Source organism: Leuresthes tenuis, unplaced genomic scaffold, assembly GCF_036924035.1.
Source record: "Leuresthes tenuis unplaced genomic scaffold, fLeuTen1.0.hap1 SCAF_7, whole genome shotgun sequence".
Classification (NCBI taxonomy): Eukaryota; Metazoa; Chordata; class Actinopteri; order Atheriniformes; family Atherinopsidae; genus Leuresthes; species Leuresthes tenuis.
In genome coordinates this window covers 37436145-37461944 of record NW_027325361.1, presented here as the reverse complement: position 1 = coordinate 37461944, position 25800 = coordinate 37436145, and the positions used below count along the sequence as shown (strand labels likewise).

General features: G+C 39.8%; 2 protein-coding genes across 5 annotated transcripts in view; one reads left to right on the top strand and one right to left on the bottom strand.

The window, feature by feature from the left end:
• The first annotated feature begins 2322 nt into the window (after positions 1-2322).
• On the top strand, positions 2323-20646 carry lrrc41 (leucine rich repeat containing 41). 4 transcript variants are annotated; one of them, XM_072390270.1, is made up of 10 exons: positions 2323-2572; positions 7921-8007; positions 8091-8149; positions 8232-9027; positions 11829-12065; positions 13567-13731; positions 14980-15078; positions 16025-16153; positions 18489-18561; positions 20427-20646. In XM_072390270.1, the coding sequence occupies exons 1-10, from the start codon at positions 2464-2466 to the stop codon at positions 20644-20646; spliced, it is 1974 nt and encodes a 657-aa protein (XP_072246371.1). In that variant the 5' UTR covers positions 2323-2463. The 4 variants fall into 4 exon arrangements, with proteins under 4 accessions (XP_072246371.1, XP_072246373.1, XP_072246374.1 ...); XM_072390271.1 differs by lacking the exon at positions 2323-2572 and having other exon boundaries at positions 7922-7964; XM_072390272.1 differs by lacking the exons at positions 18489-18561; positions 20427-20646 and having other exon boundaries at positions 15885-16142.
• Positions 20647-20713: 67 nt separating this feature from the next.
• Positions 20714-25800, bottom strand: part of arhgap39 (Rho GTPase activating protein 39) — a 140882-nt gene continuing 135795 nt past the window's right edge. The window contains exon 11 of the mRNA XM_072390269.1: positions 20714-25747. Coding sequence (XP_072246370.1) covers positions 25553-25747 — 195 coding nt within the window. The 3' untranslated portion in view covers positions 20714-25552. The remainder of the gene's footprint in view (positions 25748-25800) is intronic.

Genomic DNA, 25800 nt, shown 5'->3' with positions numbered 1-25800 from the left:
AGAAGCAGAGGAGGTATTTAGATCAGCTAAAATTTAAAAGTCATGTTAATATGATCTCTAATAGAATAACAGCTAACCTTTACTGCTTTAGGATAATAAGAAACTGTTTGACATCTGACTGTCTGGCCTTGCTGTTAAATCCTGATATTTTAACATATGTCACATATGTTTGGTTTGACTGTCTGGTCTCAGACCAACTTCAGGTGGAAATGATAAAGTCTCAGTTTGTAAAACATATTTTGTTCAGACAGTTTTTCAGTGAAAGAAGCAAAGATTCTAAATGTTCTGCTTGTTCATCTGAAATCTTCTGAACGTTAACTCTTTTTGAGAACTGTTGAATCTTAATTCAGCAACAAACTAATGTCTAGGTTTAAACATTGTGTTCTTCCTGGATTTATTTTGGACATTTCATTGCTTCTTATTTCTTCTCTGTGATGCTTGCATTGAAAAACTGTTTTCAGGTTACCCATGTGCTTTGGTATCTCTTCCAATCAAATACATTTTAAAATAAATAAATTATTTAATAATAATTGCTTTAGTAAAAAAAAAAAAAACTTAACTTCTATTATTATTGTGGACTCACCTAGTAAATAACTATATGTAACTCTGGTAGTCTTAAGGTGTCAGCCAAGTATTCACCTCTGAAATCCACCAACAAGAAATTGGTTCCAAAGTTCATTGGCCCCTTCAAGGTCGAGTCCATAATCAACCCCTCTGCTGTCCACCTCAAGCTCCCAGCTTTCATGCGCATCCACCCCACATTCCATGTTTCATAATCAAACCTGTTTCTTCCAGTCCACTCTTTTCCATGCTGAAGAATTTAGCTCTCCACTGTGGATAACGAGACATCTGCTTGCTTGTCCCACCGTTGACTCAGTACCTTCTTCACCACAGCCAGCCCTCCCCTCCACTCTGGAAACCCTCTTGGACTCAGTAAGGAAAACACTCATCTTCTCTTGGACAAATTACCCTCTCTCCGGCTCACACTAACCATCTCCCTCTCCTCCAAGAGTTACCTGTTCACCTGGATCCACTCATTGGCTCATCGCTGCACCTATCTTAAATCAACCTTGCCCTTACTCTAAGACTCAGAGTCCAATTTGTGAGTCATCCCAGCTTTCACCATGGCAAGACTGGTACACACTGGGCTTAATAGTAAACTATATATAATGGGTATACATGACTCAGGTAGATGTGCATTTTGTAATCAACAAGAGACCATTTCATGGTTAAGTGTATAAGTGTATAAGAAATATTTGTATATTAATATATAAATATAATTGTGACAGAAAAGCTCAAAAATAATTAAAAGATGTAGGGAAATAAAAGTGCAGTTTGACCTTACAGATATTTCATGGAACAGTTCAGGTGATGTATGCTGTAAAGTCATATTTCATTATCTGGCAGTGTCTGGTCTGATTAAACACATAAACAACAAAAGGTATATCGTGTTTTTTTTGTTGATTTTGCTTGCTGTCTTTATCTATACCCCTTACCAGTTGGTGGCGCTAAAACACCGTAACGTTGTTTGCCAACCGCCAATGAATTCCGATAAGAAGAAACATTTATTGAAGTGCGATTCATTTTCATCACTCTTAAGTATTAAAAATGGAACAGCAAAAACACATCAGGAAATTTTATATGAAATAGAGTTAAAAACATCCAGGTTAATGCAACAGGGGAGGGAAATAGTGTTCATGTGGGTACCAGCGCATGTAGGAATAAATGGAAATGAAAAAGCAGACAAAGCTGCTAAGGATGCAGTAAAGAAAGAGGTGGTGGAAATGAAAGTAAAATGATCAAAAACAGAAGGGAAAAGTTTAGTATGGAAAGAAATAAACAATCAGTGGAATCAATATTGGAAGAATCAGGAAAAAGGAAGACATTTATATAAATTACAAAGTGTAGCAGGAGAGGCAGGGTGTTATGGACAGAACAGAACAGAACAAGTCATTATGAGCAGGATAAGAATAGGTCATTGTAAACTGAATAATACACTTAAGATAATGGGGAAACATCCAACTGGGCAGTGTAGCTGTGGCAAGAGGGACACAGTGGAACGTGATGGTAGCATGTCCCAGATATGGAAGGGAGAGGGAAATAATGAAGATAGGGCTGCAGAAGACAGGAATAAGAGAATGTAATCTGAAAAATATAGTAGAATCTGCTAAAACTAAAGAAGGGAGGAGAATAATAGTAGGATTCCTAGTAACTACTGAAATAATATAGAAAAGAAGAAATAGAAAAAGAAATCTAGTCCAGTAGATGGCGGCATATGCAACACCAAGGATGCCAGCTGCCATTAAAAACCAAAGAAGAAGAAGAAGAATTTATTTGCGTTTAATTCGTAGTGGACACGGATAGAGTTTATGTAGTAATGTTGTAACGTTGTCATCCCGACAGTCCTGACAATCCTGACAGCGTTATAACATTAGTAGACCTATAAGTCGGAACTGAGCAGCAATGCGTCTCGCAGCAGAGCGAAGAGACTCAGCTGTGAGAAGTCTGAAGGAGCTATGTTTCCATGCTGTCACGAAACATTTCGCCGCCCTGCGGACCGAAGATGTTCTAGGTAAGGACATAGAAACGGTAATATTCTGCGGACTGTGAATCGTACTTCTTAATACGTAACTCTTGAAACTTGTACCGAAAGGTCAAACCTACACATTTAAGAGTGCTATGGTCATATTGCTTCACATAGATTCATGCACAAGGTTTCCCCTGAAATCTTAAACTAATTCATCGACGTTCATCATATCTGTTTTTTTTTCTACCGCTGTCCTGCCCAGCATCATGGCAGGCAGAATGATGGTCTTTGTGGCGTGATGTGCCAAACACAAGAGTAGCTTTATATCAAGAGCATAGAAAGGAAACAAATGTTATACAGACACAAAACAGATTTCCAAGTAAAAGTAGTGCAAAACCGGACAACCAGGCGCTACATCTGTAAAGAGACTTAAAGGGCAACTCCGGTATTTTTAAACCTAGACCTTATTTCTGGCATGAAATACGTTTATCTACTCACTGAGAACAGTTTGGTGAAAGTTGGTATCCTTCAGGAGCTATTTAGATAACTCGCAATCCATGTAAGGGGGGCTTAGATGATGCAGCCTCTAAATAAGGCATTATCTGTCTTTATTTCACCAATACTTTAAGAAGAATGAATGAATGAACGTGTGCTATAGCTCTGTTAGCTCATAGCTGCTGTTATGAGACTACTTGCAGCTATAGGAGAGCGAGCTAACGTTCAACTCTTTAAAAAGGGTGCATGTGCGTGTAGCTGCTGCTTGTTGCAAAATAATTTCCCCTCTGAGATTAATAAAGCATTTTTAAAACTTTGAATCTATGAATGTTGACACACTTACATAATTTTCTGAAAGATTTTAAAGGGACAGTGTGATTTGACACGAATCGTCACTTTGAACCAGAAGGACAACACCACCAGACAAACGAACATGTCACAAACGTGGCTTCAGCGCACGCAGACTGTGTCTGTTGTGCATTGTCGACAGCATATCCAGTATCACGTCATATCCACGTCCTGCATCAAAATATTCTTTAATAGCAGCAGTACTTTGTCACTCGCTGCGCCCATATTTTGAAAACATGTAAACATTGTCCTTCCAGTTCAAAGGACGGAAGGACTTTGCTTTCTCTCTAAATATCTGATTATAGATAAAATTTAAGGAGAGTATTTTAAAATTATTCATAGGTTTTATCCCTGTAAGTTATTTCTACCTAGATCCAAAAAGGACAGTGAGGTGGACTGCTCACTCTGCACACCATCTGAAGAAGATCTTTGTCATTTGTTCTGGTCCTTTTTCATCTGTTTTCTGGCAAGATGTCTGTACATTAATTTCACAAAAAAATGTATCTGGTTTCTTTCTTACATATGTAAACGTACTGTTTGGATTCCTCTCCTATCCTGCGAACAACAAGGATTAGTATTACATCATCAACTTGTTTTGCTTGTTAAATAACGTATACACAAATCCAAATTCTCTTATCATAAACCATCTTTTTTAACTTTTGAGAAGGAACTCAAACAGTACAACAATCCAACACTCTATAAACAGAAAAGCCATCAAAACCGCTGAGCTATACCCTTTATATAACATTTTTATGAACTAACTTATCACTGTTTTGTTTAATGTGACCCCCCTGGCATTGTATTGTATTATAATAATGTTCTGTGTTTTCACTAATTGTAATGTCTGACTTTTCAATAAAGTTTGCATTGAGAAAAGAAAAAAATCGATACCCGCGGCTGAAAAATTTATACTTTATTGGGAAACAAAATATCAAAATATTTCACAGTATCGATAAAATTGCTCAGCCCTAGGTAACACATGTTGTGAACTGGCAATATATACGTAAAATGAATGTAAGGCAGAAGCTCAGGAGGCAGAAGCAACTCTTAGACATACAGAGATTGTGGGTAATGTTCAAATAGCAAACCGGTGTGTAGTAGAGCAGGTCCCAAGGAGAAGAGAAAGCTGGTTGTTGAGTAGGTTTGTAGGCAGGAGGAAATGTTAAGGGGTACAAAGGCAGTGGCTCAGGTTAAGCAGGGACAGTGGTTGAATTGGGAAGGTGTAGAGAAGTAAAAGCTTAGTTGGAGTATGGAGGACCAGAGTATTAGATTTTTGATAGGGGCAACATATGACTCCCAGAACTCCCCAGAGCGTAAAACTCTGGGTAAATGGAGACCCGTTATGTTCAGGTACTGCAACTCTAAGGCATATTTTGTCAGGTTGTAAGGTTAGTTTGTCACAAGGCCGGTATACGTGGCGACATAACCAAGTATTAAGAAGCTTAGCTGCAGGTACTGAAGATAAATGAAGGCAGGTGAATTTAGGAGGGTCAAAGGCGAAGAGAGTGGTAATTCAGTTTGTTCAAGAGGGGGAGAAAGCTTAGAGGATGCTTGTGATTGGGAGATGCAAGTAGATGTTGGAGATAAGCTGTTGTTCCCCAGGAAATAGTCTCTACAAATCTATGGCCTCATATAGTCTTGTGGTCTAGGAGTAGAATGAGAGTCTATTTCATAGAGCCGACTGTTCCTTGGGAGGAATTAGTGGCAGAAGCATATGAAAGGAACAAGCTTAGGTATGTAGAGTTAGGGGCAGAAGCAGGGCAGCCAGGATGGAAAGTTAGGATCTGTCCAGTGGAAGTAGGATATAGAATATTTGTTGCAAAGTCTGCTGTCTCATTGTTTAGGGTGTTGGGTGTAAGTGGACAGAGGGTGAAGAAAATAGTTAAGGAAATGTCAGGCAAGGCAGTAAGGTCCAGTCAATGTATTTGGATTAGAGAAGCAATAGTAGCCGGGGGCCTAGCAGAGGGAGCACTAAAGGTAAACAGACTCTTGCTAGAAGCAAGGAATAAATACAGGATGTATTTAAGTGGAAGGCGTGGCCCGTGTGAGCCTTTTGAAACCAGGCGGCCATTTCAGGTGAGTTAGCCTTTGTGGCTTTGTATTTACTGGCATTCTTAGTGAATGTAGGACTGTTTAGGTAAGTTAGTCTGCTGAATCTGCTAGTGTGTCTTTTCCTGTCTCCACCTCTGACACCCTCTTTACTTTACCCTCATTACCCCCCGATTGAACCAGGATTTGAATCCCATTTCTACTTATCTTTACCTCTTCGATTTCTACCCCCTACCCGAAACAGGGTTTGTATCTCCATCCCGCTATGACTTGTGTGCAGTTGGTGAGAGGCTGACGTAGCTGATAATAATGCTGCTTGTGGAAGAAAAGATGGTTGTTGTGGTGTGAGGAGCAGTGATGGCTGGCATAAGGGGAGTGACTCTGGGACGCCACTGATCACTGTATAGCCTCCTGGTGGTGTTGTGGGCCCAACTAGACGAAACACTGATGAAAGGAGGTTCATCAGATACTCTAAGAAGAGCTGTTTCAGTTGAATGCCTCTGACGATAACTGGACTGGAATTTGTCAAAGATCCTGTTCTCATTCAGAGCAGAGATGAGCTGAGCTGATAAGCCACAGCTTTTCCAGGATCTTTGACACAAAAGGCAACTTAGAAATGGGCCTAAAGTTTTGTGGAGAAGACAGATCCAAGTTGGGCTTTTTAAGAATTGGTTGAACAATGGCCTGTTTACAATAAGAGGGGAAACAACCAGAGACCAGTGAGCAGTTAACAATATTGAGCAGAGCAGGATCAATGGATTCTAAGACTTTTTTCAGTAATGATGTGGGTAATACATCTAATGGGCAGGAGGAGGTCTTCATACCACTCACCAGCTCAGTTAACTGTAACAGGGAGATGGGCACAAAATGATCAAGTATTGGCTGCCGCTTATATGGGGTGGGGAGAAGGGCAGTAGGAGGGCTGATGCTTGCCCTGATGCTGGCGACTTTGTCAACAAAAAATGACAAAAAGTTATTACAGTCGTCCTCAGAGAACAAAGGAGCAACAGGCAACTGGGAGGAGACATGTTAGTGGATAGTGTCAAAGACAACTTTAGGATTCCTCTTATTGGAGGAAATAAGGTCTCTAAAATAAGAAGCCCTGACAGCCTTTACCCTTGAGTTAAATTCAGTTAAAAGTTCTTTAAAATAAATTCGGTGGACTAGGAGACCCTTGGATTTCCACAGGCGCTCTGCATGCCGACAACTACGTTTCAAACAACGGATTTCAAACAACATTCGTGAATGCTTGACGCGCTTGTTGGCTGGGCAGTCAGAATTAAAAGACACATTAAATAGAATATGATCATGATCAGTGACAGGCAGCTCCTCAGAAATCACACTGTCAATCATGAGACCGAGTGTAATAACCAAGTCAAGAGTATTTCCCCTTACATGTGTGGGTCCACTAACATGCTGACTAAAGTTAAAAGATTCAGTTACCTCCAGAAAATTAGCAGCAATGTGGCTAGTAGAGTCATTTATAGCCATGTTAAAATCACCAAGGAGGAGGATTTTCTCAAATTTAATGATGGAGGCTAAAAAGTCACTGAATTCTGACAAAAACTGGCTATTGGCACCAGGAGGGCGATTAAAACACAATAAAATGGATTTGATTGTCCAATTTTTGTCACCAACAGTTCAAAAGAAATAAAAGATCCACAACACACCCTTCAGCAGGAGAAAGTGTCCCTGTGAAACATAGCGAGTCACCCTCCATGGCCAGTAAGTTGCGGCTGTCAACTCTGAACCGCCTTGCAGAGCGTTTTGCGGGAGTGAAGGCGGTCAGTTGATGCGCCGATCCATGGAAGACGGGTCTGAGACATGACAGCCTCACATCGGGAGCCGCAGACAGCCAAGGAAACGGAGACATTGGGCCCTCCGAAGAAGCAGGAAATCCAGAGGAACAGCGGTTCCAAAGACGATGAAGCCTTCTCCGCCTTGCCGCGACTCCAGCGCGTCTTCCTCGTCTCCTGGTTCACGCGGAGGAAGCACCCGCGAGGATTCAAAGTTCCAGCTGGGAGCTGGAAACGAAGATTGGGGCAAAACGTCCAAGATTCCGGATGACAGGAACTTACCGCTGAGGCTTTCATTTCAAATAACTTCAAGCGATCGTAGATGATAATTGACTGTACACTATCCAAACAAAGTAGTAACAAAAACAGAGACAAAAACCACAGTACAGACGACGCGTGAAGATGACAAGCAGCCAGAAACACAGGCGCGGCCATGATCAACATCAATGTGGCTGATTATTACTAGATTATAGGGATTATGTGGTTCTTCATTAGGTACTGAGCCAGTATTAGAAGGTTCATTGTTGAATTTAAGGAATTATTCACTGAGTCTGGTCCATGTTTTTTTTTTTTTTTTTTTTTTAATAGTACAAGTTTCTTGTGTTTACTTTGAGTTAATGCACCCCTCCTCCATAGCAACAGTGATGTACAGTTAATCATAGGAGGTATGTTAATTTGTCTTCTAATATCTCTGTTGAATTTTAGATCTTCCAACGGTGCTCATTAAGGACCTTCTTCCACATCTGACGGTATGTCAGCTGGATGAAGTCCAGCCTGCCCTCAATCAGAGAGGTATTGACTGTGACACATTTGTTTTTAAAAGGTTTTTATTTTGAACAAGGTATTTATTTATTTATTTTGCCCCATTCTTTCAGGTGTCTCCACTCACTCTGGATGGATTGGAGTCCTACGGGACATGCATGGCCCTAAACATGTTAGTGTAAATGATTGAATTACGTCAATGTACATATATAGTATTTATCTACCATATATGATATTTTTATGTTACATTTCAGGAAATCGACTTTCACACTGAAGATGAGGCCAAAAACGAAGTTATGAGAATACTTTTTCCACTTGTATTCTATGGCTTCAGGAACCACTACGTTTGTAGAAATCTAACTAATTTAAACACTACATCTTTCCTGTGGGCTGCAGCGAAATGTATTCAATATTTTTCACTCATTACAAGCTCCCATAAGACCCTTCAAAGTTTAACTGCTGAGCAGCGACCTCTGCTGAACCTTTTAGAGATGCGTATAAAGAGTGTTGGAGTATCTGATTCCATTGATCTATCAAAAAAGAAGACACAGACCTCATTGTACATCCTCCATCGTCTGCTGGACCATGGGGTTGCTACAAAACTTGTTCTGCATGTAACATGTCCCATCACGCTGGCCTGGCTCTTACATGGAAGGGGATCACAGTATGTAAACTTTGAACTGAAGAAACTAATGCACAGCAATTGTATGTTACAAACCACCTCAGCCAATACAGAAGGGGCCAGTTGCTGCCCAGATCTTGAGATCAGAACTTCAAATGACCAGGATGATCAAGTCTCTCCGTGCAAACGCTCAAAGTTAGAGTCAGTGTTCATGACGGAGGGGGAGTCTGGAATACCAAACTTTACTGTGGACCCACAGGTTCTCTGTCGAACCTTTACACCATGTGAAGTGCCTTCAGCAGATGTTTGTTCATGGGGACAGATTGATTCTCTGGAGATTCGGCGGTGTGGATCAGATTCTCTCAGGGTCCTGAATTCTGCCCTGCCCACATTTTTCTGCCTTCGCTCGCTAACTCTTCACAGCATTTGTAAGTTTGCTATCAATGTGCAAGGATGTTTGGAGGTTGGTTCAGTGATCATTTCGGTATTTACAAAAAAAACTTAATCAAATGCATTTATTATTTAGTGTAGTGACAAGTATTGTTGTCATGCAGACAAACTCCCAATATACACTGTATTGCCGAAAGTATTTGCTCATCTCCCTTTACACGCATATGAAATTACGCATAACATCCTATTCTTAATCCATAGGATTTAATATGATGTCGACACACTCTTTGCAGCTATAACGGCTTCATCTCCTCTGGACAAGCTTTCCACAAGGTTTAGGAGTGTGTTTATGGGAGTTTTTAACATTTCTTCCAGAAGGGCATTTGTGAGGTCAGACACTGATGTTGGACAGAAGGCCTGTCTCTCAGTCTCTGCTCTAATTCATCCCAAAGGTGTTCTATCGGGTTGAGGTCAGGACTCTTTGCAGGCCAGTCAAGTTCTTCCACACCAAACTGGCTCATCCATGTCTTCATGGACCTTGCTTTTTGCAGTCCTGTTGGAACAGGAAGGGTCCATCCCCAAACTGTTTCCACAAAGTTGCAAGCATGAAATTGTCCAAAAACTCTTGGTATGCTGAAGCACCGTTCCCCTGGCAACCGCCAAACCCAGACTCCTCCATCAGATTGCCAGATGAAGAAGCGTGATTGGTCACTCCAGAGAAAGCGTCTCCACTGCTCCATAGTCCAGTGGCGGCGTGCTTTACACCACTGCATTGGAAATTTTGCATAGCACTTGGTGATGTTTGGCTTGGATGCAGCTGCTCAGCCATGGAAACCCATTCCATGAAGCTTGATATGCACTCTTCTTGAGCTAATATAATGCCACATGAAGTTTGGAGGTCTGTAGCGATTAATTCTGCAGAAAGTTGGCGATCTATGCGCCTCAGCATCCGCTGACCCCACTCTGTCATTTTACGTGGCCTACCACTTTGTGGCTTAATTGCTGTCGTTTGCTGGAATTCACTGAGCTCCTGAGAGCGACCCGTTCTTTCACAAATGTTTGTAGAAGCAGTCTGCATGCCTAGGTGCTTGAATTTATACACCTGTGACCATGGAAGTGACTGGAACACCTGAACTTAATTATTTGGAAGGGTGAGTGAATACTTTTGGCAAAATAGTGTTGTTCTTTAAATCACATATTTTTCACTTTCTGTTCCCAGACGATAGAACAAGCATGCAATATTAATTTAAAAATTGCCCCATTAGGATACATTTTCTTAAAAAAGTTAAACTATATTCAGACATATTTTTGTATTTTGTAGTTCAGGGTTGTTTACTCCAGAAAACTAAACTGGCACACCAGTGGACCCTCAGCTGTTTTGTGTACACAAGTACTGAGAATGAGTATATGCGCATGAAACATACTTTTGAAAAGCTGGAACTCCTGTTTCTACTGATTCAAATAATTTTACCATATGGTCACCACAACTGGCACAATCAACACCTACAGGGCCTATTTAAACCAAAAATTACATTATTGAGGCCACTCATCTCGAAAGCCCCCTGGTTTATCAATAATTTCCTGCCAAAATGGTCTTTTTCGCTCTGACGAAGGTCCAGATGACCATTTCAGTTAAAGTTTGGGCACAAAAAAGAATTTTCTTCAATAGAATCCTTCAGATTTCTGTTGCATCATATGCAATGAGCCTGCAGCTGTGCCTCATCTTTAATGTATTCTCTATTATAAGTTAATTTATAATGTAAACATTCTTGATGCAGTGATTTCAAAATGTGTTTTTAGCTTTGGACTGATTCCTCACTGAGACTATAGTAGCTTCCCTGTCATGTCCACAGGTTGCATCAGGTGTTTTGTGAATCCTTATTGTTAAAGATTCCAGGTTGTCTTTGACCCCCTCCAGTCAATTAAGAGTAGTCAGTCGTATGTTCAAATAACATGTTGTGGCTTTCTACAAAGTTGTACAAATGTTGACTCTCCTCCTTCACACACTCCGTCGGTGCAGCAACAACCACAGCTATGTCAGGCCTAAATTTTTTAGGACAGTATTTTTAGGCAGTAATTATGTGCTCAAATGGGAGTCAGTTGTGACACACGATGAATAATTTAGATATGGTCTGAATTTTGTGTTCTGAAAGGGAAACTCTCATAAATATATATGCAGCAGAGCCAGACGCAAATATCGTCCACACCTTTCAGATGACAAAATCATTTTCAATTCAGTTTTATTTGTATAGCGCCAATTCACAACAAATGTTATCCCTAGTAAATGCCTACAATAACTTATTTTGGCTAAAATGGCTTTGGAACAGGTGCAACTTTAGCAGCTCTACCTCTATATATTAGCCAACAGCCATTCTCATGCTGCTTTGATAAAAGTATTTTATATTTGCTATGTGGTCTGACAAAATTGATCTAAATATTTTGATGACTACAGGGCTGCTATGTTTTCTTTTTTGGCACCATTCACTAAGGTTACATTAAAGTTATTACTGCACACCCCCAAACCCCACCAAATGTGGCCTGTTTCTGTAATAATTTGGAGAAGTTTAGTTTTTCCTTTCTAAATGTGTTGACAAACTCAGTTGTATCAATGCATGCAAATTATTTCTTCAGACCTCTGTATTTACTTGTTGTTTTTATATTTATAATCTAACTTTACAATTTTAAATTAGTTTTTTCCCCCATTTAATTTGACATCTTATTGTTATTGTTAATATTGATTATATCATTGTATGGATTAAATCGGTTATCAAAATTAAATGGAGGTTTAATATGCTCAGAGAGAATGAACACTAGATAAAACCTGTATTTTGTTGTGCAGCAACATTTAGGGAGTCTGATGTGTTGTGCCTGGCCACAGCTCTGAAGCAGCTGTCTGACAGTTCTCGCAGCTTCATCACTGATCTCAACATAAGTGTTCTGCCGACCACCAAGCTTATGGAGCAACTGCTGGATGCAAGCCCCAGTCTGACATCCCTGTATGTGGAGATCCAGACTGTTGTATGGGGATCACACAGCATGCAGCATCATCCCTGGACTTCTGAGTCACACACGTCAGGTGCGGTCAAATAAAGCTTTGAAATCAGTTTATGGCATATCTGCATTGAGGCTTTACAAATGCACATCAGTATGTTGTGGTAGTTTTCTGACACTTGGAGGCCATCTCAGAAACAATCTGAGCTGTCGGCTGCTTTTTGTTGTGTTGGTCCTTTAGCTTTGCTCTGCTATGGAAAACATGGAAGTCAAATAGTAAAAAAAGTCTGCTTTGTCATGGAGTAAAACTAAATGTTATTAATGCTGACTGTTCAGTGCAACAGTTGTTATCATTTTTGTCCTTGGTCCTTTTTTTATGAGAGCTGTTGTTGTGAGCCCTCCTAATTAGCGCTAACTTTCAGCCAATCAGCATTCAACCAACACATAACTTCGTAACTGAAGCTTATGTACTGAATATCTGTGTCAATAACATTCAACAAAATCCCCCACTCTGTCGGGGTGACATTCAGTGGGTTTACATGATGAGATTAACTCTATTATAGTTATAGTATGCTCCTTACCTGAGCAAGGGTAATTATCTTTTGTTACATGGCGGTGAATGAATGGAATCACTGGCACAAAGCATGCAATACCACAGTAGGTAAGTGGCGCTGTACCCATTTCAGCTATCGCTAATAGAGCCACTTCCTGTTGAGCGAAAGGAAGCTGCGTCCCTCTACATCTATGATGCGCTGGTTATGGCACAGACGATGCACAACGGCGCATTCTCCATCGCGTTGTTTGTTTCTTTCTGACGGCGACAACAACAGTAATATCGTCTCCTTCCACTTCCGGGTGACGATTGCGGGAAAAAATCTGGAGCATGCGCAGAACGTGGGCATTTGGATCGAGTTATCCCGGGGTCTTAATTCGATCGCAGTTAACCTGATCCAATTCGATTTTTTGTCAGATTAAGCTTGTTACATTAGCTGAATAACTCAATCTTATTGTAATTTAGCCATTAATCCGATCCGATTGCCCGCATGTAACCGCACTGACTGATGCAGCCAAATACCATAAATGTGCTCTAATACCGTAAGTGAGCCAGATTAAAATGTATATAGCACCCCCTCCTCTATTTACTGCATGCTGGTATATCTGCTTCTCTTTCAAATCAAAATTGAATTCATGAGAATTTTTGTAAATAATTAAAGCCTGTTTAATTTAGTTTTATATATTTGAGCGACTGCACTCCACAAAATGAAGACTAATATAGAGAAAAGCCCAAAAACATGTCTTTGAGTTTTGGCTTGGGGACAGAGCTTCATGAAAACTGGAGTCTCTGTTTTGTACTGCTGTCTTGTTTTTTAAAATAACAGCTTGAGCTGGCATTACTATTTTTGGCACATCATTTTTAAAAAGCAGGAAAACAGCGCGCTGTTGAAGCTGGAACCAGAACATTTGGTTTGTTTGAAACATTGCTTGTTTGTGCATAAACACTAGAGGCCAGTTAAGGTTTGTAGTTATGTAGTTTATTGTGACTAATCCACCTAAGGTGACAGCTGCTCAACTTTTTTTTTTGGCAGAACATCCGCTACAGAAGCTTGAGGTCAAAGTGACTGAGCTCCAAACAGATCTGTGCTTTTTGACATCTGTGCTGAAACGCTGCCCACATCTCACCTCACTTCATCTAGCTGGGCTGAGATTACCCACTGGCTCCACACAAAGCCAACTCCTCACCACTCTCTCAGGTAAAGTGTCATGTCATTGTAAGAGGTTCACAACAGTTTGAGTGTATCTATTTTGTGGCAATTTATAAAAGTAATACACACAAATACTGGGTGTTTTTAACCCATTTAGATTTAAGTCTTTGTTTAATAAAGTGTTGTAATCCCTGAGCAGTTTGTGATGAAAAACAGCTGTTCACTAAAACCTTTATTTCTCATTCTGAAGGAACTAGACACGTGAAATAAAAATCATGTCAGAGAATGAAGGATTCAATGGGTTTATTGTCTTGTTTAAAATTAAATTCCTCTGTGTGGGATGATGGGATTACCACAAAAACAGTACAACTAACAAACCGTAATATAGTCAGAAAATATAAATGAAAGATAATGGGCTTCAGCTGGCACAAAATTTTCACAAGAAATGGCAAAAGCAATGCAAAAAATTAAAACAAATTAGATTCCGTTCTCTATTTCACAAATGAGTGTCTCAGTTTTGCATTTGGTAAAATTGCTCTTCCTTTTCACTGCTACTTTTGTTGTCATATTTGGATGGAATCATTTTTATACACTGATGCTTATGGGATAAAATGGGGAGTGGAAATCGTATATCTGATATATATTTTTTTAATAAAAAGAGTCAAAGGAAAGCATGGCTGTATGAGACTCTGCGAACACGCATTGCTAGTGTTGTATCTTCACAGTTGTTTGTATCTGGCACTTGATGTTTTGGGGAATTAGTTTTCCTTTTGAAAAAAGAAAGCAGTCCACTTGCAGCATAGAGCGAAGGAGAGGGTAAGGGAGTCAAAGTGCTGAGACAGATTTTAAGGTTCTCAGGGAATAAGTTAATTATATACAACTATACTTTAGAAGAATGTTAGACTTATCCTTTAAAATGAGCTAAATAAAGAGTTGCAAACGTTTTCTGTCAGATCTCACAGTGAGCTGCTGACATTTAGCTTTTACGTTAGTTATCAGCAGATTATGTCTAGTTTCTTTTTCTTTATTTATTTGTAACAAAATGCTAAGAACATTTTGTTACTTTTTGTGATCAGTGTGCATACTGATTACTGAATATGAAGTTTTCAGTTGTCACTGGCAACGTATGGCAATATAATGGGTGCAGAGTTTTGAAATGACAACCTATTTATGCATCTCTGTACTGCTGGTTCTTGTTATTCAGCAGCTAACATCAACACATACTTTTGGTCTGGTTTATTTGACTTTCTTTTAACAAGCTGTACTCTTTCCCAATAATCATATGTCACCTTTCAGAGTCAAACCACTGTTTGCGGATTCTCATCTTGGAGGACATGAAACTCTCTGATTGTCTCCCAGAGATCCTAGATCTACTGAAAGCCTGCAGATTGGAGGGTAAGAAAAGGAGAGTCAACATTTTCTTTTGAGCTATTTCCAGGGGTCTACTTGTTGAGGCCATTTTCCACTCCTGCTTCAAAACAGTGCAACCAGAAATTACCAGCATTACTTAGCTGTAGCTCAGGAGGAAGAGCAGTCATCCACCAATCGGAAGGTCGATGGTTCAACTCTGGCTTCCCCGGGCTTCATGTCGAAGCGTCCTTGGGCAAGACACTGAACCCCACGTTGCCTCCTGATGTATCCATCATCCATGTATAAATGATTAGAAAAGCACGTAGTTATGTGTATCTTAAGACGTGCTGTATGAGTGTGTGTGAGTGTGTGAATGCAGCATGTAGCGCTTTGAGTGGTCAGTTAGACTAGAAAAGCGCTATACAAGTACAGTCCATTTACTTCAAGGATTTCAATCCATGACTCAACCATGACTATGAGTGCTGAGATTTGGGACCCCAGTTGATTACAGGTGTGCAGATTGCTGGCAGTTGTGCTATTATACACCAACTTGCTTCTCCGCACAGCTTGCATTAGCATCCCAATAATTTGCTTAAGCCCCTCCTAGCTAGTAAATGGGCTGAACATTGTGAACTATGAACTATGTGCTTTTCTGGTCTACTTGACCACTCAAAGCACTTGTATACTACAGACCACATGATCACTTTCATACGCACACACGCATACACGTTCATACAGTATGTCTTAGTCTATGCAGTGTTACAGGCAACACAGTGCTTTTTTTTCGTCTATCACACATTCTTTAATGTCTGAGTGATTACATAGTTCGGTCACTGAAAGTATTTTCACAGAATCATCAGTAGAGCTGCCGATGTCCTGTTTTTTGCTCAGTGGGACAGATGATGATACCAGGTCTGAACAACCTTTTTATCTTCTGATGTGCTCTGACCCCAGTCCAGAGTCCCTTTGACTCTTCTTTTCCCTCTCTAAGAGCTTCGATTTAGTGACTGTCGTCTTCTTGAGAGTTGTTCTGACAAAGAAGAAAGTCTGCTGCAGCTGGTAGCTGCCCTGAAGAAGGTACCTTCACTCCACACACTAAGTTTGGCACAGAATCGACTTGGTAAGAAAACGTTTCTTATTCTTTCCATAAATAAGTTGGTTCAGAGTTACATTCTATTACCCGCTGCACCAAAGTGTCATGAGGTTGTAGAAGCTTCAATCATATTGTGTATCTGATATTTTTGTGAGATTTTCACTGATTTCTGAGCGATTTTTCTGCACTGGTGCGGAATCTGTGTTTCTTGGGAGTACTCTACTCTTCCTCTGGGACTTGTCAACAATTTTTTTTTTATGCATTACCATGCCAACGAAAGAGTTGTTTACTAAGAGAAACACCTGAAAAAGCTTTCTAAATGCCAACTAAAGCCCTGAAAAAGACCCCAAATCCCCAATGAATTGGGGAGGAAATGCCGTTTTATTCTTATAGTTGTGTATATCTTACCTTGCGCCAGTGGCATTACTATTTAACACCATCGTCTCAGTTGTTACCAGGCTACAATCACAGCATTCCAATACATTCATGGTGACCTCTGGAGATTTCCAACCATGTCCAACAGTTAGCCAACTGCTCCACTAGAGAAAGATGGATACAGGTCCTCTGCCCCTCCTACATTAGGTAAATCAAACCGTCACCTCCGTTGCTCAGCAACAACCTGTGACCATACAGACTTTCAAGAAGTGTTGGAGTCTTGTCAGATGACCTGTAGGGCGGTTTTGAGTCCATAGACTGGAATGCATTTTGTGAGCCACATGAAGATGATATCAGTGCAATGACTGAGTGTCTGATAGATTACATCGACTTCTGTGTGGAGAGTAATATACTCACAAGGACAGTGAGGTGCTTCTACAGTAACAAACCTTGGATCACCAGAGACCTTAAAAAGCTGCCGAATTTCAAGAAAGCCTTATAGGAGGGAGAAAGGGAGTTATTGAGGACAGAGGCAGCTGGAGAGAATGAACCAGAACAAGAACAGAACAGACTGTACTTCTAAAGGAAGCTTAGGTCCTTCAATGTCTGCATCGAGATGTTGTACAGCTAAGTATGTTGTGTTGAGTACAATCTGCTTTGCAGCATCTGTTGGGGCAGCAGCATCAGAGCCAGAGACTCATAGAAACTGATCAAACTGATAAAGAAGGCTGGCTCTGTGCTGAGGACTGCTGTGGAGCTGATTATAAAAAGAAGAATGCTGCACAAGAGCAACACCATCCATCCTCTACATAGCGCAGAGTTAATACAGTTGCTTCCTGCCTGCAGCAATAATCACATGCAATGACTGCTTATTATGACACCAAAAAAAAGTACTGAAACACATTTTCCTTATGTGATTAATTAAGGGTTTGTGTTTTTCCCCCCATTTCATTTAAATTTTTTATTTTACATTCCTAACAATACTACCATTGGAGATTAGAGCAGTTTTCTGTCAGTGTTTCAACTTCTGGCTTCTCCGGACCACATGCTGAAATGTCCTTGGGCAAGACATTAAACCCCACATTTCCTACCAATGTGTCCAACGGTGTGTGAATGTGTTTTATAGAGAAAAGGAATGCGTGGCCTCTAACATTGCATAGACTAAGACATGTATGTGTGAGTTTGAATGGGTGAATGTGGCTTGTCGAGTAACAGCACTTTGAGTGGGCAACTAGACTAGAAAAGTGCTATGTCTGCTAAGTGCTACTGTCTATTTACCATTAAGCAGAGGTTAATGAAGCTGCTTGTCAATCTCCTTTTCAGTTCACCTCAGTTTTTTTTTTATAACAACAAAAATCATCTCAAGGTATTTTTAAGATATACCCCAGTTTTATCAGATCGATTATAATCACATTAAATCAAATTCAATAAAAGACAAATTAGTCCAAACATAGAAGGCCAGTTCATGAAGCGTTGCCTAGCTAAGAAAACCAGTAGATCCCATTGAACCTTTACTTTGATTAAATCCCATCCCGAGTCGTCATGAGTTGACGGAAGAAAAAAAGTCAGTTTTAACAGAGAAAAACCCCAGCAAAACAAGAACCAGGACTGGTGGCTGCCTGACTCGACCAAGTGGGGTTTGAGAGTACAGAAAAGAGGGGACAACAAGCATTGAAATACTACAAGCGTGGTAAAATATTTACTGTCATAACTTATTTTGGACTATATTGCAGGTCTGAAAAGTGAACATGGATATATATTAAAAAAAAAGAAATTATGTGGATTGAACACCTTCATACTGCATGCAATTAAATAAATATCAAATTAGATGTAGAAATAACTATTTTACTTTTGCATTTTTCAAAACCATCCCAACTTTTTCTGATTTTGGGATGTATCTTTTCCAGTAGTATTGGTCTAATTCTTGACTAGTTATGAAAGGAAATGCTCACATGGCCTAAATGAATCTCACTGTCTGTGTCAACAGCCAAGAATGTGTCTGTGCTGGCAGAACTGTTCTTAGGATCCTCACCAAGCTCCGTGCAACGACTGGACATCAGGTGAGAGATGAATCTTTTCCTGTCAGTTTTGATCAATTTAAAAGTTTACATTTGGGCTCCTGTCCTCAAGCTTGTACTGCTTATATATAGCATGTTCTCTCTGGGTACTCCAGCTTCCTCCCACCATCCAAAAGCATGCATGTCAGGTTAACTGGTGTCTTTAAATTGTCCCTAGGTGTGAGTGTGAGCGTGTGTGTGGTCATTTGTCTTTGTGTGGTCCTGTGATGGACTGGTTATATGTCCAGGGTGTACCCTGCCTCTCACCCAACAACAGCTGGGATAGGCTCCAGCCCCCCGTGACCCTACAGTTGGATTAAACGGGTATAGAAAATGGATGGATGGATGTTGCTTTCATGTCCACAGAGTTGGAATCAGGTTTCCAGATGCTTTAGTCACCGGGGAAAGACATCCGTTTCATCTGAATCACTGCTGTTCTTTTTGATACTGAAGTCTCTGGTGTGAAAAATTGTTTATCTTGTGACCCTCTGGTAAAAACACTGTATGGCCTTTTTACATAATTGGAAAAACATGCAACTGACCAGAAACACTGTACAAATGACCTATTCTCTGTCTTTCCAAAAATCATCAATCAGACCAAAACCAGATCAAAATTTGAAATTGTGTGACACCTTCTTAATAAATATGCCACAATGCATTTCACTGCATTATTATCCATCACAAATGTAAATTCCTGAAAAATGTGAAACCTCTTACTAAAAACAGAATTTTGGTCATCAGTGATGTTAAAGTGGATACAAAAACTTGGTCAAAGGTTTTCAGTAAGGAAAGTAAATAATGTGCAGAGGTCAGCCTATGCCTGTCGATATATAATTGCATGCCATGAGTATGTAGCTTCAGTTTAATCTTACCTTGAGTATACACTGTCATTTTAAAGCAAAGCACCCAGCATGGTCTTTAAGCATGGGGCACAGAGCTTAGTCATGAAAGGGGAACTCCGGTATTTTTAAACCTAAACCTTATTTTGGGCAAGAAATACGTTTATCTGCTCACCGAGAACAGTTTGGCGAAAGTCGGCGTCCTTCGGAAGCTATTTAGATAACTCGCAATCCATATAACGGAGTGAACGGGCTTAGAGGATGCAGCCTCTAAATAAGGCATTATCTGTCTTTATTTCACCAATACTTTAAGAAGAATGAATGAATGAATGAACGTGTGCTATAGCTCTGTTAGCTCATAGCTGCTGTTATGTGGCTACTTACGGCTATGGCAGAGCTAACGGAGGGATTTCTACACAGGCACCCTACTGGGACCACTTCATCCACACGCCCCCCTGCAGCACAGTTTATTTAATCCTTTCTCTGTGACAGTCGGCTAACTTCACACAGAGTTTGCTACTGCTAGTTTTGTGCAACATGGCAGGATATTTATCAAATTTTGACAACGTGAAAGACGACTTTGAGTACGATGGACGTTCTTACCGGAGTGAATGAGCTGTGCTGCAGGGGGGCGTGTGGATGAAGTGGTCCCAGTAGAGGTGTGTTTAGAATTCCCTCTCTTAGTTCTCCTGTAGCTGCAGCTATGTGCTAACAGAGCTATAGTACGCGTTCGTTCATTCATTCATTCATTCGTCTTAAGGTATTGGTTATGACCAGTTTTCCAGAGATTGTTATTGCACCTGTTATTGTCTCCAGGTAACCTTTACCCCTTTGGTGTGCTTCACCATGCAAAATGTGTTTCAGTAAAAACTTGTGATTTTGCAAAGAGTCAGTTGGAGTTGTAAAGTTTTTAATACCACTGAGCATTCAGTTCAGAGAATGGGCTTAAGTGTTCTATCAGTTCAGAAAAAACATGTCTTGTAAGAAAATATTTTAAAATTTTTACATGCAGTCTTTTGTCCGCAACAGCTCCAACTTCATTCAGCCTGCCGAGATGCTGGAGTTTGCTATGAGATTAAGGACTCATCGCCCCCCTCACAGACTGATCCTTGACCTCAGGAAAAACCCAGCAGATCGGGATCCTGACACATGGAACACTGCACTGCAGAGGCTCCGTCCCTTCAGTGTCCTACTGCATGAAGGATGGAAATCCACTGGCACAATGGTAGATCACATGAGCAATATGTGAACAACGCGAGTATGACTTAGTATCAAACATTCTTTACAGGAAAGGAAGCTTGTGAAGAGTCAGTGTTTCATTTGTCTGACGGCTGTGATAAGTCTGAGCTCAGTTAGTATAAACAGTAGTGTGTTCAACATGTTTTTAAAAAAAAACTATCCTGACCTTGTCTTCCATTTCATGAAACTTCCATCTGTCTCTGAGTTCAACACATTACTGCCTTGGGAAGGCAGCACAGAGGCGAATGGAGGGATTCAAATTCAAATGACATGATAATTGTTCTGCTTCGTAACTAGTTTTCTGACACTTTTGATTGGTTATTTAAATATTGCCTTTATAAATGATTAAGTAATTTAGTTTGTTTGTATCTTGCAGCAGAAGAAAAATAAAAGATCTCACAGACGTTTGACATTTGAATAATTTATTAAACTAAGGTCTGTTACACTGCCAGTCTTCTCAAAGTGTGAGTGATGGTGGACTTTAATATACAACTCAAAAACCGTGAGGCCTGATATTGAGGTCATGAGTAGTTCACAGTAGTTGTTTGCACCTCTTCGTTTTCATGACTAAAAGCAGTGACACCAGCTACCAACTCCTTAGTGTGAAGCAAGTATAAAACAAAAAAAAATGTATATTGTCAGTGGAATTTTCAAGGTAAATACTAAAACACTGGTTTTGTATAAATTGAGTTAGTTTTTCTCATGTTATCACATTTTAGTCCATTCAAGTTGAAGAGGGTGAAGACCTTATCTGCATGCGTGACAACCAACTCTTCCGTAAAACAGACACAAACATACCACATACACACTGCAGCAACATCTCAGCCTGACCAGCTCTGACGCTTCTCATTTACTAAGTGATTTCATTTCAGCTGTATTCATAACCCATAAAGAAGTTCCTTTCTCACATAAAAACTGGCTGTCACAACAGTTGACCCTCGTGCCAAAAACAGATTGTAATCAACAGCATCATGGAAATATTTTGAAATTGAAGCTTATGACAGCACAGTATGTTGACAGTTGAAAGCAATGAGAGACACAATGTCACAATGAATGAGCTCTTACGTCTCACAATTTCCCAAACCAAAAGTTGGTGACCGAGAACACAGAAGCTTTTTGAAAACTTGCAAACCCTGTAGAATTTTCTATCAGTCATGAAAATCATTGACAAAAATCTTGATTTCCTGAAAGGAGATAAAGAGAACCAAGTTTAAGAGGTGGCTGACATCAATTATATATTTTTTACCTAAGAAAAAGTTATTAAACCAATTTGAAAGATTGTGACTAGAATATTTACAGGGGTTTGAGGACATTTACGAGCATTTTTAATTCAATTCAATTCAGTTTTATTTATATAGCGCCAGATTACAACAATTGTCATCTCAAGGCACTTAAATAATATAGTCCAATTCAAGCCAATTGGAATTCAATTCATTGTAATCATTATCCAATTAATTCATATAGAGCCAATTCAAAAATTAATATCCTAGCTAAGGAAACCAACAGATTGCACTGAAACTTGTCTTCAGTCCAATCTCCCGTCCTGAGCCTGAGGGACTGTGGAAAGGAACGACTCCCTTTAACAGGAAGAAACCTCTGGCAGAACCAGAACCAGGAAGAAACCTCTGGCAGAACCAGAACCAGGAAGAAACCTCTGGCAGAACCAGACTCAGGAAGAAACCTCTGGCAGAACCAGACTCAGGAAGGGTGGCCATCCACCTCCACCAGCTGGGGTTTGAGAAGACAGAAAAGAGGGAAAAGAGGGGGGGGGAAACACCATAACACCATTCAAAGGATATCTGTTGGAACAGGGGAACATACGTTAATAACCACAATAATGTCACATGGACATAAAGTCATTTGAGAAATTAAACAGGGGGAAAAAGAGAGCAAAGTGAGGAAAAAATGTTTACCTTCCTCTAGATTGGTTAACCAACTAAGATCACTCCCAAGAGCAGGTGTGTTAAAGCAAATGAAAGCCCCCTTCACACCCTTTGTTAATGTTAACATTCTACAGTTCTCTTTATCTACTTTTGGAGCTGAAGTTGATCCCAGCTGTCATCTGGGCAGACGTGGGATACACTCTAGATGAGTTGCAAGTCCATCACACCGTTGACAGCAGGAGAACCATGTACTCTCACTCTCATACCTACAGTCAAGAATCAAGTAACTTCATGCATGTCTTTGTAAAGTTTACATGTTCTCCATATGAATTCTTCCACAGTCAAAAAAGGTTTCTGAGATCTAAAACGGGAACCATCTTGTTGTAAGATGACACTACTAATTACTGAAGCAACATGCCACCATCTCTTTTTTCTCCAGAACTATGGATTCTTTAAGTCTTTTGGTCCTTGAATGTATAGTGTTGGTAGAAACCTGTAGTGTTCAGACTTTTAGGAACTGGGTTTCAATTGTCATTTTAAAAAAGACCAAAGAAAAACAATAATAATAATCCCTCCACTCTAACATGATGCTCTATTCTCTTCTTTCTGTATTTACTTATTTTTACAGTCTGTACAGTGTGAATGTTCATATTGTGATTGTGAACCACAGACTCTATAATATTTCTAGAATCAACTTTTCTGTTGTGTTACACTGAAAGGTGAATTTATCACTGTGGCACAGCAAGATTCAGTCATCCATCAGCATGTATGTGCACTGACATACAGAAAAATACAGTCCCAACTGCATATCTACACAATCACACACATGCACACATTTGCAACAACAAACACACACAATTGAACCTACAATACAATATCTCAAGAAGGCATTACGGAAATCTCAAATAAATACAAATAAATAAAATTATATAAAAGAATGGGTTATTTATATATACATATATATATATATATATATATATATATATATATATATATATATATATATATATATATATATATATATATATATATGTGTGTGTGTCTGTGTAAAAAATGTCAGTTAAATATTGAAAAGAAATTCAAATAAATATATTAAACCACAATACTTGCTCAAAGAATGGATGGAAAGAGATAAACATTTTGTAAACAATGGCAGACAGCACAAACAGCGAAACACATTCACAATGTTTGGGCTCAGTGAGTGTTCTGGACTGTTTCCCTGTGGGGTTAGGGCAGGTGGGCTCATTTCTAAGAGCTATCACTTCTCACTTCCCTCAAAATGGACATGCTGTGTTAAGACATAATGGAGAGGATTATTGGCAGTACTGCTATCAGTGCTCCTCCATTTGTCTGTTGCTCATTAGTTCAGGAGGCTGCGTTAGGCAGTTGAAGTGACTGGGCTGCACCAATTAATGTGGCAGAGTGGACAGACTACAGATTATTCAAATGACCAAATGCCGAAGGGTAAAACACTGCTAGGAGATCCCTTTATGTGTTACAACCAGACATTGATTGTTACGGGTTAATTTTGTTTGTTAGCACCAGTTTAGCCAATAAGAAGGAACTAAACACCTACAACCAAAAGTGGAGTGGATGTTTTTGTTAACTTTTGATGTGCTAAATTAATAAAACACAGGCAAGTCATCCTACTGGTATGAATAATTAGTTATTTGTATTCTGTACAGTTAAACACTGCCCAGTCATGCAGTCACATGTGGAGTGTGGAGCAGGAAACGTGGTGTTCTCCTACAAGAACTGTAAGAGGTAAGCGGGGAGAAAGGTCAGGGCAGCTCTGCTTAAACTGCAGCCTGCATGATATGAAACTAGATAAGCAATGACAAATTGATAGATGAATACAAAAACTGTTATTGTAAACCTTAGTAATAAAATCTTCTTAGACCTTTTAAGGGAATTCAACTTCTCAGGATTTGTTTCCACAGCCAATGGTCTTTAAAAAGTGAGCCATGAAGCAAGTTAAGGGGCTTACTATTAATTGTATGATGCGTTGAATTTGTACTAGCAATTTGAACACATTGTATCTACAGTATAGAGGAAGTGCTGGAGCCTTGAAGTCAAAACAAAGCAGCGTGGGTTTACCATCCATATCCCCTTCACTTAAAGGCCCTATGATCAACAGAACTGTCACCTTATCACCATCCTCATTTAGAGGTATGCATATTAAAGGTGTGTTTGCTATCTGATAACATCTTTATGTCAGTATGTTTTTCTTTATGGTGTCTGTTCCTTCAACTTGACACAGTATTGCCATCTCAAGGCTAAATAAAAGAATGGACAAAAAAAGGTTTGTCCATTTGTATGGAGTTCTGCTAGGTTGGGTAGGAATAGTACTCGAGGTGCAAATTTATATCATGTCAAAATCTAGTGCTAAATATGGATGCATTGCTTTGCCTGTAAATGTGTGTGACACTTGTATAATGTATGTTAAACATGCGCTTAGTTTATTCTTCTTATTGATGATTGTTGCTTTACATTAGATAGTATTGTCCACTGCAAGACTTTTATGGAAATGTGTGCATGTGGCAGTGTACGTGACTTTAAGCAGGGGAAAAGAAAGAGAAAAATTATTTCATATAAAACTAACAAATTGAATTTAAAAAATACAATGGTCTGCAACTCTGTCTGTGAACTTAATGCATGAATCAAATCAAATGATGAGATCCCTGCTAATATTTTCATACTGAATGTGTGTACTGTATTAAGACATGTGAAGGCACACACAGTATAGTTATCAGAAAACTGTTGAAGAACTGCATCCACAGAATAGAAAAACAGCAGGCTGAACTCAAAAACATAGTTTGGCCAAACTCAAATCAAGGCAGTTTTTGTCACTTCTAGTAAAGTAAACATGATGGAGATGCAAGTTAGTCACCCAGCAGCAGCAATCTGTATGCGTGATGTCCCTGTGCTGGAAGGGGGGTGTGATGGAGCTGGTTAAAGGGAGCGCAGTGGATGCTGAGGGTCAGGTATGTAAAGGTGTTTTGTGTATGTATGTCTGTGTGATGGGGGAGGGGGCTATAGGATTCCATCCATGAAGCTGGTGTCCAATCGCTGGATAAGCACCCGGATGAAGGACATCTCCTTGCGCGTGTTCTCAAAGATCACCCTGGGGTCATCTGACTGGCAGCGGAGACAGTTGGGAGCCATGACCATGGCCAAGTTGTTCACATCCATCTTGGTGATGGTCACGTTAGTGGGCTGAGCAAATACCTGTTAACACAACACACATCCGTACTGTAAAGGTTACTTTAATGCAGATTTCA